The sequence below is a fragment of the Ranitomeya variabilis genome, chromosome 4 (assembly GCF_051348905.1).
Source record: "Ranitomeya variabilis isolate aRanVar5 chromosome 4, aRanVar5.hap1, whole genome shotgun sequence".
Lineage (NCBI taxonomy): Eukaryota > Metazoa > Chordata > Amphibia > Anura > Dendrobatidae > Ranitomeya > Ranitomeya variabilis.
This window is the reverse complement of record NC_135235.1, coordinates 566,024,905-566,042,078: the sequence shown is the minus strand read 5'-3', so window position 1 is coordinate 566,042,078 and position 17,174 is coordinate 566,024,905. Positions and strand designations below refer to the sequence as shown.

The 17,174-nt window shown below is 42.5% G+C and overlaps 1 protein-coding gene across 2 annotated transcripts in view; it reads right to left on the bottom strand.

Annotated features, from left to right (window-relative positions):
* Positions 1 to 306: 306 nt before the first annotated feature.
* EDN3 (endothelin 3) overlaps positions 307 to 17,174 on the bottom strand; it is a 174,703-nt gene continuing 157,835 nt past the window's right edge. Inside the window, exons 3-5 of one of the 2 annotated variants that reach the window (XM_077252833.1) lie at positions 16,538 to 16,696; positions 5,332 to 5,436; positions 307 to 4,343 (exon numbers count right to left, since the gene is read on the bottom strand). In XM_077252833.1, the coding sequence (XP_077108948.1) occupies positions 5,370 to 5,436; positions 16,538 to 16,696 (226 nt within the window). In that variant the 3' untranslated portion in view covers positions 307 to 4,343; positions 5,332 to 5,369. The remainder of the gene's footprint in view (positions 4,344 to 5,331; positions 5,437 to 16,537; positions 16,697 to 17,174) is intronic. The other variant, XM_077252832.1, reaches the window with a different exon arrangement.

Sequence of the window (17,174 nt, the reverse complement as noted above, 5' to 3'; positions counted from 1 at the left end):
GCTGCAGCTCCGCTGCCACTTTCTCTTGCAGGCAGCGGAGTTGCAGGGATCTTTCTGCCCGCCGCACATGAGGGTAATGTGGCCAGGGACCCCATGGAGCCTCGGAGCCAGATTAACAGACCAGATTGCCCTCATTATTAGCCGTCCTGCAGGGGCCCCCCTCAACCTCCGCGCCCCTGTGCAGCTGCATCGGCTGCACATGTGGTATGTCCGCCCCTGATTTTAAGTCTTCAAAAATGAAAACTTAAATTGTAAAACTGAGTAATACCAAAAAATATAATTGAATACAAGGCACAACAAATCTGATTGCTTTATAACAAAAGTCCAATTTTAATAGATATTTTATATATAAAGATTTTCTTACTACAAAAAAATCAACATAATGTAGTATTTGAAGATTTTTTTTTTCCCCACAATAAATAGTCCACATTTATAACTGTACAGAGCACATGCCTGCGGCTAGGGAGCAGATATACAGTGGCAGCATGAAACACAATACATGTCACTTGAAGATACAATAACTTAGAGTGGTGGTCTCCAACTAGTGGTCCCCCAGCTGTTGCAAGACTGTCAGGAGATCGGAGAAGTGTCAGGTTGTAGATCGTTACCTCAAAATATAATGTTTGGCAATAACCTTTCCAGTATGAAATCTACCATGGATAAGACCTGGAGCCCATATGAGTTATTCTGATCTTTTTTATCCTGTTATCAAAAAATAAGCTGGATGCTTATTGGTTGCTGCCATTTTTGTCTTTACAGGACCATAAGAGTAATACATCAAAACCACTATATCCATGTGGTGATGATGAGTTTTCAAAAGACAAAATAGGTAGCTATGGGAATTTCTGGTCTATGAAAGGCCCAGGATATGAATCACATTTAAATATCTAAATTTCTATACAAAAAGTAAAAAAAAGAAATACAGTAGATTCCTGAATTTAGTGACAGATTCTAATATGAACTCGGTGTAAAGAAAAAAAAAAGTGTTTCTTCCATATCAGAAGGGTGTCTGATCGGGATTCAGGGTATGTGCACACGCTGCGGATTTTGCTGCGGATCCGCAGCGGTTTTCCATGCATTTACAGTACCATGTAAACCTATGGAAAACAAAATCTGCAGTGCACATGCTGCGGAAAAAACGTGCGGAAACATGGCGTTGTTTATTCCACAGCATGTCAATTCTTTGTGCGGATCCCGCAGCGGTTTACATCTGCTTCATAATAGGAATCCACAGGTGTAAAACCGCAGGTGGAATCCGCAAAAAAACGTGGTAAATCCGCTGTAATTCCGCAGGTAATCCGCAGTGCGGCTTACCTGCAGATTTACCAAAAACAGTCAGCAAAAATCCGCAGAGTAATCCGCAGCGTGTGCACGTACCCTTAAAGTTAATGCCACAAATGGAGTTTTGTAGATGAATAATGTTAAACACATGGAAGCATTTACGATCTGGAATATAGACAAATATACTGATTTTACTGGAAAAAAAAAGATTTTGGCATCAATTTCATTCTTGTAGACGGTCATTTGCCAAGAACATGTTGTTATTAGATGTGACCATGACCAAGCTATTTTTGGGAAATCATTAGCATATTTTCACAATATTGAACATTTTTTTTCCCTATACCTAACCACCTGGAAGTCAGAGAGCCTGTAGGGTAGCATATAGATTGTTTATGGCAAGATTATGGACGGAACATGGTTCAATTTCATACAAAAGGTACAGTACAGGTCTAGGAGACCTTTTCATGAATGTGCTTATGTGAAAGTTTACAGATTCAATTTGTAAGTGTGTAAATGCGTTTGCAAATTATCTGTAGAATTACCCAAAGTTTGATGAATAGTCTCCTTAGAGACAAGATCTTACAACTTGTAAATCTCCGTGGGGACATATGTGAAGCCAGAGTCTGATTCTGTAGAGACTGGTGGAATCACTTAACCTCTTTATCGTTTTTGGAGCATTTTATTGGATTTAATGTGTATGATAAAGTCAGACACTTCTAGTGGCATTTTTTTAGGCTTCAACAAGTGGTTCTCCCACTGTGTGAAGCTACAACTCTTGGCAAGCCCTGATAGCTTGCGATTGTCCGAAATAGGGAAAATGGTGAATTTACTATCCCATTAGCCAACACTAGTAATAATATACATTCTGACAGCTGTACCATAGAGATGTGCAGCATTTAGTCCATATGTAGGATCTGACACTAGTGCCTTTAGAAAATGTGTGAAGTTTTCCAGGAATATTAAAAGATTCTCAAAAGAATATTTATAAGCAAGCCTCCTCTTCTCCTTTTCAGGAATTCAACTTCAAATGTCATATACACAAAACTTGCCTGACTATGGACCGTGGTCTCCTGAATCGAAGTAAACTACCTGATAGATGTATATGAGACTGCTGAGTTTGAGTCAAGAGTCCTGAGGCTGGTAGGTTCTCACTCGGACTGTAAATGTCAAACATGTGAAACCGGCCTTATCCTTAGGCGTAGGCCAAGTATGGTATTACATATTAGGCCTATTTGCTCTAAGAGGGATGAGTTGCAACACCAAAGACAACTTATGGACAAGTGTGGTGTTGTTTCTCAAAAACAGAATTTAGGACCTTTATGTTTCCTCTTTGCCATCCTCTTTAATGCAGTCTCTATATTATGATGATCACAGCCCTCTCCGCTATCCCACTCATGCACCGCAAATGAGAGTACATTAAAACCTTGCACACATATTATAATTATAACAGTGTGGCTCTAGTGGCACAGATAATCCTTTTAAGTCTATTATCTAACAGTTTTAATGCAAACAACATTATTGGCAGCCCTGTCCAGCTGCTGCATAGATCTATAATAGATTGGGCATAAAAAATAAAAATTTTCATCCTAAATGTCTGATTTAGCAAATGTGAATTTGGAACCTCAAAATATAGCTTCTGTTCGACCCCAAGAAAGCAAAGCTTCCTATCTGTTAAAATGCGACCCTGGGGAGCTTAGCATGGCATCTAGTACGCAAAGCTGAACTGATGGTGGGCCTGTTCAACCAGCAACTGTTACTTTTTCATTGTTGTAAATTGAAGAAAATCTGATTTCAGCGGTATAATGTCCCTGCATGTTTGGTGCATTTTCATCTGTCTCGATTATTTCAGTGGTGTGTTGGCCAATCAAAATCCCACTTAGATGATGGTTAGAAAGATGATTTCCAAGTATCAAAATGTGTTCTTGCAGGTATTGGCTAGAACTTAAAACACCATATCAGACCATTCTGAAAATACAGGACTCTTTTAAAGGTATGTTTTCATCAGCTTACTTGATATCATTCAAATTTGTAAAAGTCACATTGTGGGGGTTGACGGATAGTCAACTCTTCAGAGTCTAGAGACCTGCTCAAATGTGAGATCATTGGTGATTCTAAGCATGCAGGATTCATCTCCGTAGACATTGTATTCTTAGTGTTAAGGAACTGCTTATGCAAGGCCGACTCTTACAGGAGCTGAAAGTTCATGAGATTGAGAGACACACAGTAGCCTAGCCACCTTTCATCCAACTTTCACCACGTGTCTGAACATCTGTTGTTCACCATGAAGCTGTCTATATCTTGTATGACTTTTAAAGCCATAGCTGACCTTACCAAGTTAAATCCATTGTTTAAAAGCCCAGAGATCCAGTAGAGTCCTAAATATAACTGCATTAATGATAAGGAAAATCACATACATTGCTTTATGGTTATGAAACCAACCAATGACTGAACCTTTGTTCTACAGCTCAGTCTAGATCTGTCATTTCACTCTGAAAACCACTGAGTAACTGCAATTCCAGATTGTTGGCAGTGTACCGTACGGAGAACACCATCCTTTGATGTCCCAGCACGTTTCTAGATACATAGAGCCTGAATTTTCAGACTGCACATGATAATCTAGTGGTCCTTGCATAATTGTCACAAGCCTTGAATATAGACTTCTATAGGATGAGATGGTACATGGTAGGTGAAAGTTGTTGATAGAGCTAAGCTTTTCTATGCTTAATTATCTGTATACAAGCTATGCAGTAGACATAACAGATTCTTTGCCTTACTTTAGCACTGGTTGGATATATTCATATATGTATAGAAGTAGTTCTGTGGCAAAGGGAGTTTGAGTTCTACAAAAACTGCCTTGGAGGGTAACGTGTTGCAGCCCTCATCTTTCTTCACTTCTCTAAATGAATACTGGATGTGAGGTAAAGACTTTTATGTTGCGAACACAATATTTAATGTCTCTGAGCCTGAAGGGTTGATGGCCGTGTCCATTGTCTTTGACCTACAGCGACGAGTCATCACGGGTGTCTTGGAAACTCACTTCTCCTACATGGCATCTGCCAAACCTATACAAGATGAAAATGTAGGTGTCAGAAGAGAAGAATGATAGACATAAAGCAAAATGAAGTGCTAGTAAACTTATTTCCTTACAGTTTACTGCACATTTATGGCACGCAGACAAAAATTGGGATTTCTAATCAATGAGTACTAAAGATTGCCATGGTGCTATTACAAGTGCAGTACTCCTTATTCTCTCATCCACCATTCTTGGATGACACAAGGTCAACCTAATTGCAGTCAAAGAGCTGATCTTGTCTCTCCTAGGGAAATCATCATATAGCCATGGGAGCCATAAGGAGAACAACGTTAGGGAAATCACCATAGCCCAGTCAGGAGATGCTCCTATGATAGATTATGATGTAAAAGCTTAATAGCAACTGAACACCAATTTCTGGGTAGGACCTTTTGGCTTTTACTGAAAGCCAGCTGTTCCCAGGAGTAATAAAGTACATTTTCTCCTGGTGCTGCACTCTCGGTACTATGGCCAGGAACCTTCATAACGCTATTAACCTGTAGATTAACCCAATATCCACAGGTTAATAGTGTTATCCAACCTGATAGGTTACCTTTAAGCAATCATTGTCAATCATTGTTTCTATTCACTGGTTAGAAGTTGAGAAATAAAAGGTAAAAGTTTTGCAATTTGCAACATTCTGATATATATTTTAATTATTCATCCTGTTACCAGCTTTAGTCCCCCTAGAAATCAGGTATGGATGATGACACCAATGGACAATACAACAGAAACAGCATCCCACTATTCTTCAGTGTAATTTATATATGCTTAGCGTAAAAGCAAGTACTGGCAATAAACTGAGAAGTATGCTTTAAGCCTTAAGGAAGATCAGTAGTTCACAACCTCTCAATCAAATATAGGTGTCAAGCAGTCTTGTATATTACCACCTATTAACCAGTGCTGGTCTAGACATGTGCGGCATTTTGAAAGCTCCTACTGACAAATTTTATTGATATTGTCTACAGAAGGTCAGTTACCTACCTGTGTGCTGCAGGCTGACCACAGTGGCTGGCACTCATGCTGCTGCACGCATTCTTGTCTGTTTTAATCTGATATCTCTGCGCTTTCTTTCTACAGAATGTCTAGAGGGAACAGAAGACAGAATGTGAGGTCAGGTTCATCACAAAAGAGAAAGAAAGATGACGCTACCTGCCCACCCACATGAAAAGCACCTACAAGTCAATTTTAGGAATTCCAGGATGTCCATTCACTTAAAAACAGCTAAGATGTCAGCTAATTATATATATATATATATATATATATATATATATATATATATATATATATACAGTATGTATAGTCGTCTAGCTGTTCACAATAACAGTAAATATGTATAGTCTTCTAGCTGTTCACAATAACAGTAATTTTGAACAGGTGTGCCTAAAGTTCTACAAGACACTATTACAGTGGCTTTTAAAGTTTTGGACACCCCTGGTCAAAATGACTGTTATTGTGAAGAGTTAAGTAAGATGAAGATTAAATGATCTCTAAAAGACCTAACGTTAAAAGATGACACATTTTCTTTGTATTTTAATTAAAAAAATAATTATATATATTTCTCAGCTTTAAAAAACCCAGCCTCCTCTAACAGTGTGCTAAAAACAGCAGTCATGGGTTCTCCTAAGCAGCTGTCTAGCACTCTGAAAATGAAAATACTGGAGGCCCACAAAGCAGAAGGCTATAAGAATACAGCAAAGCGTTTTAAAGCTGCCCTTTTCTCAGTTCGAAATGTAATTAAGAAATGGCACTTAACAGAAATAGTGGAGGTCAAGAGAAGTTCTGGAAGACCATCAAAATTTCAGTGAGAGCTGCTTGTAGGATTGCTAGAGAGGCAAATCAGAACCCCCACTTGACTGCTAAATCTTTCTAAAGGTGTTTTGCAGACTCTTGAGTTGTGGTACATTGTTCTACTGTTCAGAAACACCTGCACAAATATGGTCTTCATGGAAGAGTCATCAGAAGAAAACCTCTCCTGTGTCATCACCATAAAATTCAGAGTCAGAAGTATGCAAAAGAACATCTAAACAAACATGATGCATTTTGGAAGCAAGTCCTGTAGACTGATGAGGTTAAAATTGCAATCTTTGGCCACAATGATCAAAGGTATGTGTTGAGAAATAAAGGCACAGAATTTGGGCGGATAAAAATCCCCCAAACAAGAATTGAACGACTCTTGGCTGTCTACAAAAAGCATTTACAAGCTGTGGTACTTCCAAAAGGGGGTGTTAAAAGATACGAACCATGCAGGGTGCCCAAACTTTTGCATCTGCCCATTTTCATGGGGGAGATTGGTTAAAGCAAGGTGAAGACAAAGTTCTCGAGTTGTAAATAATGGAATATTTCCCTTCAAGGCAGGTTATACTTCTCGTAATTCCATTAACGATAAGTAGGTGCTGGATTTTTGTTAATACCCCTCACACACACACTCCTATATACCATGTACAAAAGGCCTGTGGAGATTCTTTACCCAGTGGAAATAGTTTCGCTATTCGTTACCACACAATAAGGTTAGGGGAAAGAAAGATGAGATGATATTCTTCATCTATTTTGTGGGATCCGATATATTTAATATAATGGGACATAATGAGGTTTGTTACATTACTAAGGCTCCCACCAACACAGTGTAAGCATATATCTAAAGTAAGAGGATGACATTCTGGGGCTTTAAAAGATATCTAAGTTTGTGGGTTGCATATTATGAGGTCAACTGGGCCAGCTGGCTGCTTGGTAGTATTTAACTAAGTTTGGAATTCCAAAACTAACGTTCACCTATGTGTTGTGAAATTGGATTCTGGGCTCCCCCGGTGGCCACTTGTGGAATTTAACTTGTGTGCATCATCCCCTCTGTTCACCTGCTCCTATCAGGATGTGGGAGTCGCTATATAACCTTGCTCCTCTGTCAGTTTCATGCCGGTCAACAATGTAATCAGTAGCCTTTCTGTGCTTGTTCCTGCTACTAGACAACTCCCAGCTAAGTTGGACTTTTGTCCTTGTGTGTTTTTGCATTTTGTTCCTGTTCACAGCTGCTGTTTCGTTACTGTGTCTGGAAAGCTCTTGTGAGCGGAAATTGCCACTCTGGTGTTATGAGTTAATGCTAGAGTCTTAAAGTAATTTCTGGATGGTGTTTTGATAGTGTTTTCTGCTGACCATGAAAGTGCCCTTTCTGTCTTCATGCTATCTAGTAAGCGGACCTCGATTTTGCTAAACCTATTTTCATACTACGTTTGTCATTTCATCTTAAATCACCGCCAATATATGTGGGGGCCTCTGTCTGCCTTTTGGGAAAATTTCTCTAGAGGTGAGCCAGGACTGTCTTTCCCTCTGCTAGGATTAGGTAGTTCTCCGGCTGGCGCTGGGCATCTAGGGATAAAAAAACGTAGGCATGCTACCCGGCCACTTCTAGTTGTGCGGCAGGTTTAGTTCATGGTCAGTATAGTTTCCATCTTCCAAGAGCTAGTTCTCGTATATGCTGGGCTATGTTCTCTCGCCATTGAGAATCATGACAGTTTGACCGGCCCAAAAAAGGGTTAAATTACTGGCTGAGAAAGGAGAGAAAAAAGAAGTCTGCTACAATTTTTTTTTTTTTTTCCCTCTAGTTCTGAGTGTGCTCTTAATTGAATCACTTGCTAGTCTGCCTATACTGCAGCCTTCCTCTCTTCCTCTCCTTCTAATCCTTGAATGGCTCTGTGTTCACCTGTTTCAAATGGATCTTCAGAGTGTAGCTACAGGTTTGAATAATCTCGCCACAAAGGTACAAAATTTGCAAGATTTTGTTGTTCATGCACCTATGTCTGAGCCTAGAATTCCTTTGCCTGAATTCTTCTCGGGGAATAGATCTCACTTTCAAAATTTTAAAAATAATTGCAAATTGTTTTTGTCCCTGAAGTCTCGCTCTGCCGGAGACCCTGCACAGCAGGTCAGGATTGTAATTTCCTTGCTCCGGGGCGACCCTCAAGACTGGGCTTTTGCATTGGCACCAGGGGATCCTGCGTTGCTCAATGTGGATGCGTTTTTTCTGGCCTTGGGGTTGCTTTATGAGGAACCTCATTTAGAGCTTCAGGCGGAAAAGGCCTTGATGTCCTTGTCTCAGGGGCAAGATGAAGCTGAAATATACTGCCAAAAATTCCGCAAATGGTCTGTGCTTACTCAGTGGAATGAGTGCGCCCTGGCGGCGATTTTCAGAGAAGGTCTCTCTGATGCCATTAAGGATGTTATGGTGGGGTTCCCTGTGCCTGCGAGTCTGAATGAGTCCATGACGATGGCTATTCAGATCGATAGGCGTCTGCGGGAGCGCAAACCTGTGCACCATTTGGCGGTGTCTACTGAGAAAACGCCAGAAAATATGCAATGTGATAGAATTCTGTCCAGAAGCGAGCGGCAGAATTTTAGACGAAAAAATGGGTTGTGCTTCTATTGTGGTGATTCAACTCATGTTATATCAGCATGCTTTAAGCGTACTAAGAAGCCTGACAAGTCTGTTTCAATTAGCACTTTACAGTCTAAGTTTATTCTATCTGTGACCCTGATTTGTTCTTTGTCATCTATTACCGCGGACGCCTATGTCGACTCTGGCGCTGCTTTGAGTCTTATGGATTGGTCCTTTGCCAAACGCTGTGGGTATGATTTGGAGCCATTGGAGGCTCCGATACCTCTGAAAGGGATTGACTCCACCCCATTGGCTAGTAATAAACCACAATACTGGACACAAGTGACTATGCGTGTTAATCCGGATCACCAGGAGGTTATTCGCTTTCTGGTGCTGTATAATCTACATGATGTTTTGGTGCTGGGATTGCCATGGCTGCAATCTCATAACCCAGTCCTCGACTGGAGAGCTATGTCTGTGTTAAGCTGGGGATGTAAAGGAACTCATGGGGACGTACCTTTGGTTTCCATTTCATCATCTATTCCCTCTGAGATTCCTGAATTCTTGTCTGACTTTCGTGACGTTTTTGAAGAACCCAAGGTTGGTTCACTACCTCCGCACCGGGAGTGCGATTGTGCCATAGACTTGATCCCGGGTAGTAAATACCCTAAGGGTCGTTTATTTAATCTGTCTGTGCCTGAACACGCTGCTATGCGAGAATATATAAAGGAGTCCTTGGAAAAGGGACATATTCGTCCTTCGTCATCTCCCTTAGGAGCCGGTTTTTTCTTTGTGTCTAAGAAGGACGGCTCTTTGAGGCCGTGTATTGATTATCGACTTTTGAATAAAATCACGGTTAAATATCAATATCCGTTACCACTGCTTACTGATTTGTTTGCTCGTATAAAGGGGGCCAAGTGGTTCTCTAAGATTGATCTCCGTGGGGCGTATAATTTGGTGCGAATCAAGCAGGGGGATGAGTGGAAAACCGCATTTAATACGCCCGAGGGCCATTTTGAGTATTTGGTGATGCCTTTTGGTCTTTCAAATGCCCCTTCAGTCTTCCAGTCCTTTATGCATGACATTTTCCGCGATTATTTGGATAAATTTATGATTGTGTATCTGGATGATATTCTGATTTTTTCGGATGACTGGGACTCTCATGTCCAGCAGGTCAGGAGGGTTTTTCAGGTTTTGCGGTCTAATTCCTTGTGTGTGAAGGGTTCTAAGTGTGTTTTTGGGGTTCAGAAGATTTCCTTCTTGGGATACATTTTTTCCCCCTCTTCCATCGAGATGGATCCTGTCAAGGTTCAGGCTATTGGTGATTGGACGCAACCCTCTTCTCTTAAGAGTCTTCAGAAATTTTTGGGCTTTGCTAACTTTTATCGTCGATTTATTGCTGGTTTTTCTGATGTTGTAAAACCATTGACTGATTTGACTAAGAAGGGTGCTGATGTTGCTGATTGGTCCCCTGATGCTGTGGAGGCCTTTCGGGAGCTCAAGCGCCGCTTTTCTTCCGCCCCAGTGTTGCGTCAGCCTGATGTTGCTCTTCCTTTTCAGGTTGAGGTCGACGCTTCTGAAATCGGAGCTGGGGCGGTGTTGTCGCAGAGAAGTTCCGACTGCTCCGTGATGAGACCTTGTGCTTTTTTTTCCCGTAAATTTTCGCCCGCCGAGCGGAATTATGATATTGGGAATCGGGAGCTTTTGGCCATGAAGTGGGCTTTTGAGGAGTGGCGTCACTGGCTTGAGGGGGCCAGACATCAGGTGGTGGTTTTGACTGACCACAAAAATTTAATTTACCTTGAGTCTGCCAGGCGCCTGAATCCTAGACAAGCGCGCTGGTTGTTGTTTTTCTCTCGGTTTAATTTTGTGGTGTCTTACCTACCGGGTTCTAAGAATGTTAAGGCGGATGCCCTTTCTAGGAGTTTTGAGCCTGACTCCCCTGGTAATTCTGAGCCCACAGGTATCCTTAAAGATGGAGTGATATTGTCTGCCGTTTCTCCAGACCTGCGGCGGGCCTTGCAGGAGTTTCAGGCGGATAGACCTGATCGTTGCCCACCTGGTAGACTGTTTGTTCCTGATGATTGGACCAGTAGAGTCATCTCTGAGGTTCATTCTTCTGCGTTGGCAGGTCATCCTGGAATCTTTGGTACCAGGGATTTGGTGGCAAGGTCCTTCTGGTGGCCTTCCCTGTCACGAGATGTGCGAGGCTTTGTGCAGTCTTGTGACGTTTGTGCTCGGGCCAAGCCTTGTTGTTCTCGGGCTAGTGGATTGTTGTTACCCTTGCCTATCCCGAAGAGGCCTTGGACGCACATCTCGATGGATTTTATTTCGGATCTGCCCGTTTCTCAGAAGATGTCTGTCATCTGGGTGGTGTGTGACCGTTTCTCTAAGATGGTCCATCTGGTTCCCTTGCCTAAGTTGCCTTCTTCTTCCGAGTTGGTTCCTCTGTTTTTTCAAAATGTTGATCGTTTGCATGGTATTCCGGAGAATATCGTTTCTGACAGAGGGACCCAATTCGTGTCTAGATTTTGGCGGGCATTCTGTGCTAGGATGGGCATAGATTTGTCTTTTTCGTCTGCTTTCCATCCTCAGACTAATGGCCAGACCGAGCGGACTAATCAGACCTTGGAGACATATTTGAGGTGTTTTGTGTCTGCGGATCAGGATGATTGGGTTGCTTTTTTGCCTTTGGCGGAGTTCGCCCTCAATAATCGGGCCAGCTCTGCCACCTTGGTGTCCCCGTTTTTCTGTAATTCGGGGTTTCATCCTCGATTTTCCTCCGGTCAAGTGGAATCTTCGGATTGTCCTGGAGTGGATGCTGTGGTGGAGAGGTTGCATCAGATTTGGGGGCAGGTGGTGGACAATTTGAAGTTGTCCCAGGAGAAGACTCAGCTTTTTGCCAACCGCCGTCGTCGTGTTGGTCCTCGGCTTTGTGTTGGGGACTTGGTGTGGTTGTCTTCTCGTTTTGTCCCTATGAGGGTTTCTTCTCCTAAGTTTAAGCCTCGGTTCATCGGCCCGTACAAGATATTGGAGATTCTTAACCCTGTGTCCTTCCGTTTGGACCTCCCTGCATCCTTTTCGATTCATAATGTTTTTCAATGGTCATTGTTGCGCAGGTATGAGGTACCAGCTGTGCCTTCCGTTGAGCCTCCTGCTCCGGTGTTGGTTGAGGGTGAGTTGGAGTACGTTGTGGAAAAGATCTTGGACTCTCGTGTTTCCAGACGGAAACTCCAGTATCTGGTCAAATGGAAGGGATACGGTCAGGAGGATAATTCTTGGGTCACTGCCTCTGATGTTCATGCCTCCGATCTTGTCCGTGCCTTTCATAGGGCTCATCCTGATCGCCCTGGTGGTTCTGGTGAGGGTTCGGTGCCCCCTCCTTGAGGGGGGGGTACTGTTGTGAAATTGGATTCTGGGCTCCCCCGGTGGCCACTTGTGGAATTTAACTTGTGTGCATCATCCCCTCTGTTCACCTGCTCCTATCAGGATGTGGGAGTCGCTATATAACCTTGCTCCTCTGTCAGTTTCATGCCGGTCAACAATGTAATCAGTAGCCTTTCTGTGCTTGTTCCTGCTACTAGACAACTCCCAGCTAAGTTGGACTTTTGTCCTTGTGTGTTTTTGCATTTTGTTCCTGTTCACAGCTGCTGTTTCGTTACTGTGTCTGGAAAGCTCTTGTGAGCGGAAATTGCCACTCTGGTGTTATGAGTTAATGCTAGAGTCTTAAAGTAATTTCTGGATGGTGTTTTGATAGTGTTTTCTGCTGACCATGAAAGTGCCCTTTCTGTCTTCATGCTATCTAGTAAGCGGACCTCGATTTTGCTAAACCTATTTTCATACTACGTTTGTCATTTCATCTTAAATCACCGCCAATATATGTGGGGGCCTCTGTCTGCCTTTTGGGAAAATTTCTCTAGAGGTGAGCCAGGACTGTCTTTCCCTCTGCTAGGATTAGGTAGTTCTCCGGCTGGCGCTGGGCATCTAGGGATAAAAAAACGTAGGCATGCTACCCGGCCACTTCTAGTTGTGCGGCAGGTTTAGTTCATGGTCAGTATAGTTTCCATCTTCCAAGAGCTAGTTCTCGTATATGCTGGGCTATGTTCTCTCGCCATTGAGAATCATGACACCTATGGCGGTCTAGAGTATCTCTGTTGACCCAAAGAAGGCCTCCTCACCAAACAAATTAATCAGGCACAGTGTGGTGGGAAAGTCATTGGGAGAACCCAAAAAAGATAGAAGTTTGGGAAGCAATATAAGTTTTAGGGCATGTACACTGCTCAAAAAAATAAAAGGGAACACTTAAACAGAATATAACTCCAAGTAAATCAAACTTCTGTGAAATCAAACTGAAGACTTAAGAAGCAACACTGTTTGACAATCTATTTCACATGCTGTTGTGCAAATGGAATAGAAAACAGATGGAAATTATTGGCGATTATCAAGACACCCTCAATAAAGGAGTGGTTCTGCAGGTGGGGACCACAGACCACATCAGTACCAATGCTTTCTAGCTGATGTTTTGGTCACTTTTGAATGTTGGTTGTGCTTTCACACTCGTGGTAGCATGAGATGGACGCTACAACCCACGATAGCGGCTCAGGTAGTGCAGTTCATCCAGGATGGCACATCAATGCGAGCTGTGGCAAGAAGGTTTGCTGTGTCTGTCAGCATAGTGTCCAGAGGCTGGAGGCGCTACCAGGAGACAGGCCACTACACCAGGAAATGTGGAGGGGGCTGTAGGAGGGCAATAATCCAGCAGCAGGACCGCTACCTCAGCCTTTGTGCAAGGAGGAACACTGCCAGAGCCCTGCATGCCACAAATGTGCATGTGTCTGCACAAACAGAAACCGACTCCATGAGGATGGTCTGAGTGCCCGACGTCCACAGATGGGGGTTGTGTTCACAGCCCAACACTGTGCCGGACGCTTGGCATTTGCCACAGAACACCAGGATTGGTAAATTCACCACTGGCGCCCTGTGCTCTTCACAGATGAAAGCAGGTTCACACTGAGCATGTGACAGAGTCTGGAGATGCCTTGGAGAGCGATCTTCTGCCTGCAACATCCTTCAGCATAACCATTTTGGCAGTGAGTCAGTAATGGTGTGGGGTGGCATTTCTTTGGAAGGCCACACAGCCCTCCATGTGCTCACCAGAGGTAGCCTGACTGCCATTAGGTACTGAGATGAGATCCTCAGACCCTTTGTGAGGCCATATGCTGGTGCGGTTGGCCCTTGGTTTCTCCTAATGCAGGACAATGTAGGACCTCATGTGGCTGGAGTGTGTCAGCAGTTCCTGCAAGATGAAGGCATTAAAGCTGTGGAATAGCCCGCTCGTTCCCCAGACTTGAATCCAATTGAACACATCTGGGACATCATGTCTCGCACCATCCATCAACGTCACGTTGCACCACAGACTGTCCAGATGGCGGATGCTTTAGTCCAGGTCTGGGAGGAGATCCCTCAGGAGACCATCCGTCGTCTCATCAGGAGCATGCCCAGGCATTGTAGGGAGGTCATACAGGCAAGTGGAGGCTGCACACTACTGAGCATCATTTCCTTGTCTTGAGGCATTTCCACTGAAGTTGAATCAGCCTGTAACTTCATTTTCCACTTTTATTTTTAGCATTATTCCAACTCCAGACCTCTGTTGGATATTAGTTGTGATTTATGTTGATCATTTTTAGGTTTTATTGTTCTCAACACATTCCACTATGTAATGAATAAAGATTTACAACTGGAATATTTCATTCAGTGATATCTAGGATGTGGTATTTTAGTGTTCCCTTTATTTTTTTAAGCAGTGTATTTGGTGTAACCAGATTTGCAGTGTACCCTAGATTTAGAGTAATAAGTGAAACTTCTAGAGCATAAGAGGGTATAAGTTTATCGTTACTTTAACTCCCAGATAATACAGCCAACCGGTTGACCATTGGAAAGAGATTTTGAGTTTATTTTCATTAACTGAGGATTCTGGGAGGGATATAATAATAGCCTGAGATTTTGTTTAATTGGCCTTCAGGCTGGATGCCAATCCAGAAATGGATAGAAATTGGAATGGGTTGAGTAATAATGAGGAGTGGGGAGGGGTAAGTAGAGCTAAGAAGTCATCAGCGAACATGAAAAGCTAATGTGGAACCAACACACCCTCAACCTCACAGACATTAGGGTTAAGGCACAGACGTATGGCTAAAAGTTTGAAAATGAGCCAAAAAAGCAGGGGAGATGAGACATCCATACCATGTACCTCCATAAAAGGGAAATGTGTTTGAGGAGAATCCTTAATAGTGCACATTGCACAAATCCAGGACAGGAAATGAGCAGGAAAGTCCAACTTCTGCAGCCAAGAACAAGTAAGTCCATAAGGCAGACTGAAAGGTTTGTTTGTTTTTTTTATGTTGAGCAAGAGGAACATCATTTTTAGTTTTCATTTATTGCAGCGATGCAGAAAATTCAGCTGCGGCAATAAAAACTAAAACTCCGAGCACTAAAAAACACTCGGAGGACTCCTGAGCATGCTCGAGAAATCTCGAGTAACGAGTATATTCACTCATCACTATTACCTAGCTTAACTTAGCAAATAATTGTCACTAGTTCGTCAGAATCAGTAACCTGAGGAGTCATTTACTGAGATGCCGCAAGACAAAAACCCAAAACTTACTGTAAAATTAAACTGATTCCCACCATTAAAATCGCCAGTTTTGTCATGAGCCTCCAAATTTGATCTCCTATAACTGAATGTAGGACTTTCAATCTCTGCTTCGTATTTTTATAGCGGAATAAACCTATAAGCATTAGATGTAACTACATGATTTGGAGTAAATGGGAACCAATAAAGATTTTGTGGGGGAAAGCCTCAAGCAGTTCTTTGTTTCAAATTATAAGGGACCCTGGCCTGTGTTAATGGGCTATCCAGTTTAGCTTTCTACAGCTGGGTTTAGACTTTGCAGTTTTTGTACCACAGTAATAGACCTTCTTAAGAAGATCTTGTGTCCTACTAAAGTTTCACACTCTCCTGTTCCATGTATTGAGAACATAGTTGGGTCTTTCACCCAGGCAGCAAGATAGTGAAAAACTCTTTGACTGCTTTTTAGTGGAGGGGGGATCAGTTAAAGACTTACTTTTTTTTATATTATATTTATTATAGGCCATCAATATTGGATCAATTGGAAACTACACCATTGCTTATCACTGATCAAAACACAAGGGACCAGCAGCCTTAAACAGGGCTGAGTTGCCGTGCCAGGAACACCGCCCGAGCAGCTGCTACTTCGCTCTGCTGGATGAGGAGGGGGCTGGTGTAGAAATAAATATACATTGATTATCCATTCTTTGAATATTAATATTGATGAAACTCCATAAAGTAATCTGCTGAGCTAGTTCAATTCATAGTACATGATCTGAACCTCCAGAAATGCGAGTTAAACTTTGCTCATATAACTTTTTTTTAATGTACTAATGCCTAATTTCTCTCTCCCATTCTCAGGTGCCAAGAGTGAGGCATCTGATTCGTGTTATATTTTTGTTCCTCACTTTAAATTTTGTTACTTGGCCAAGGAATGGATGTCGTTTTAAAATAACGTGGGTGTTATTTTACAAACCTGTGGCCTCAAGGGTTATAAACCACATGAGTCTCGATAACCACCAGTCAACCCTTTCATAGTCAGGCAACTGTTTCTCACCACATTTTTTTCTCCAAAGAAAACAACAATTCAGGTTTTCCGGATCTTCGTAGTATTGCAAGACTGACAGGTCATGTGGTAGTTTGCGATGCACTAAGGATAGCCCATACAAGTGACCACAGACTGAGCCTTCACCTGTCTGTCTTTTCTTTACAGAAGTTGACACAATGTAGGTCTCTTGGATCTGTACATGAACACCGGAGCTGTGACGAGGAGCTCATCCGCCTTCTGTCTGTACCTCGTCTTTTTCGTACGCTGCCCCTGTAACTGGAGAGTCCATACGGCACTGTTTTTCTGAAAGAAAAAGACAACTATTTAAGAATTTACTAAAATTGCAATACTGGCACATTACTTTTTATAGCTTACCCTATAAAGGTAATCTGTAATTTCCCTAGGATGAAAAAATGAAATTATCGCCAGCAGTCTGTCAGAGAATGTTGGGTTTTTCAGTTGGACAACTGCTAGAACTTGGAGACTAGTGCCATAGTCAGTCAAATTCAAAAAGGTTTTATGGTTAAAAATGGCATCACCCCTCTCTACAGGTTGTGTGTGGCATTGCAGCTCTGTACCATTCCCTTCAGAACAGCTGAGCTGCTAAACCGGATAACCCATGATCAGGTGTAACTTGAAGAACACAACTATGTTTATGCAATCCTGCAGCAGTCCCTAAGAGGTATACTCTAAAATTTAGAGGTTGGTGGCCTATCCAGTAACAAATTGGTTGAGGTTTGACCTTTGGGTCAGCCTGGCACTATGAAGGGGCCACGTTGCC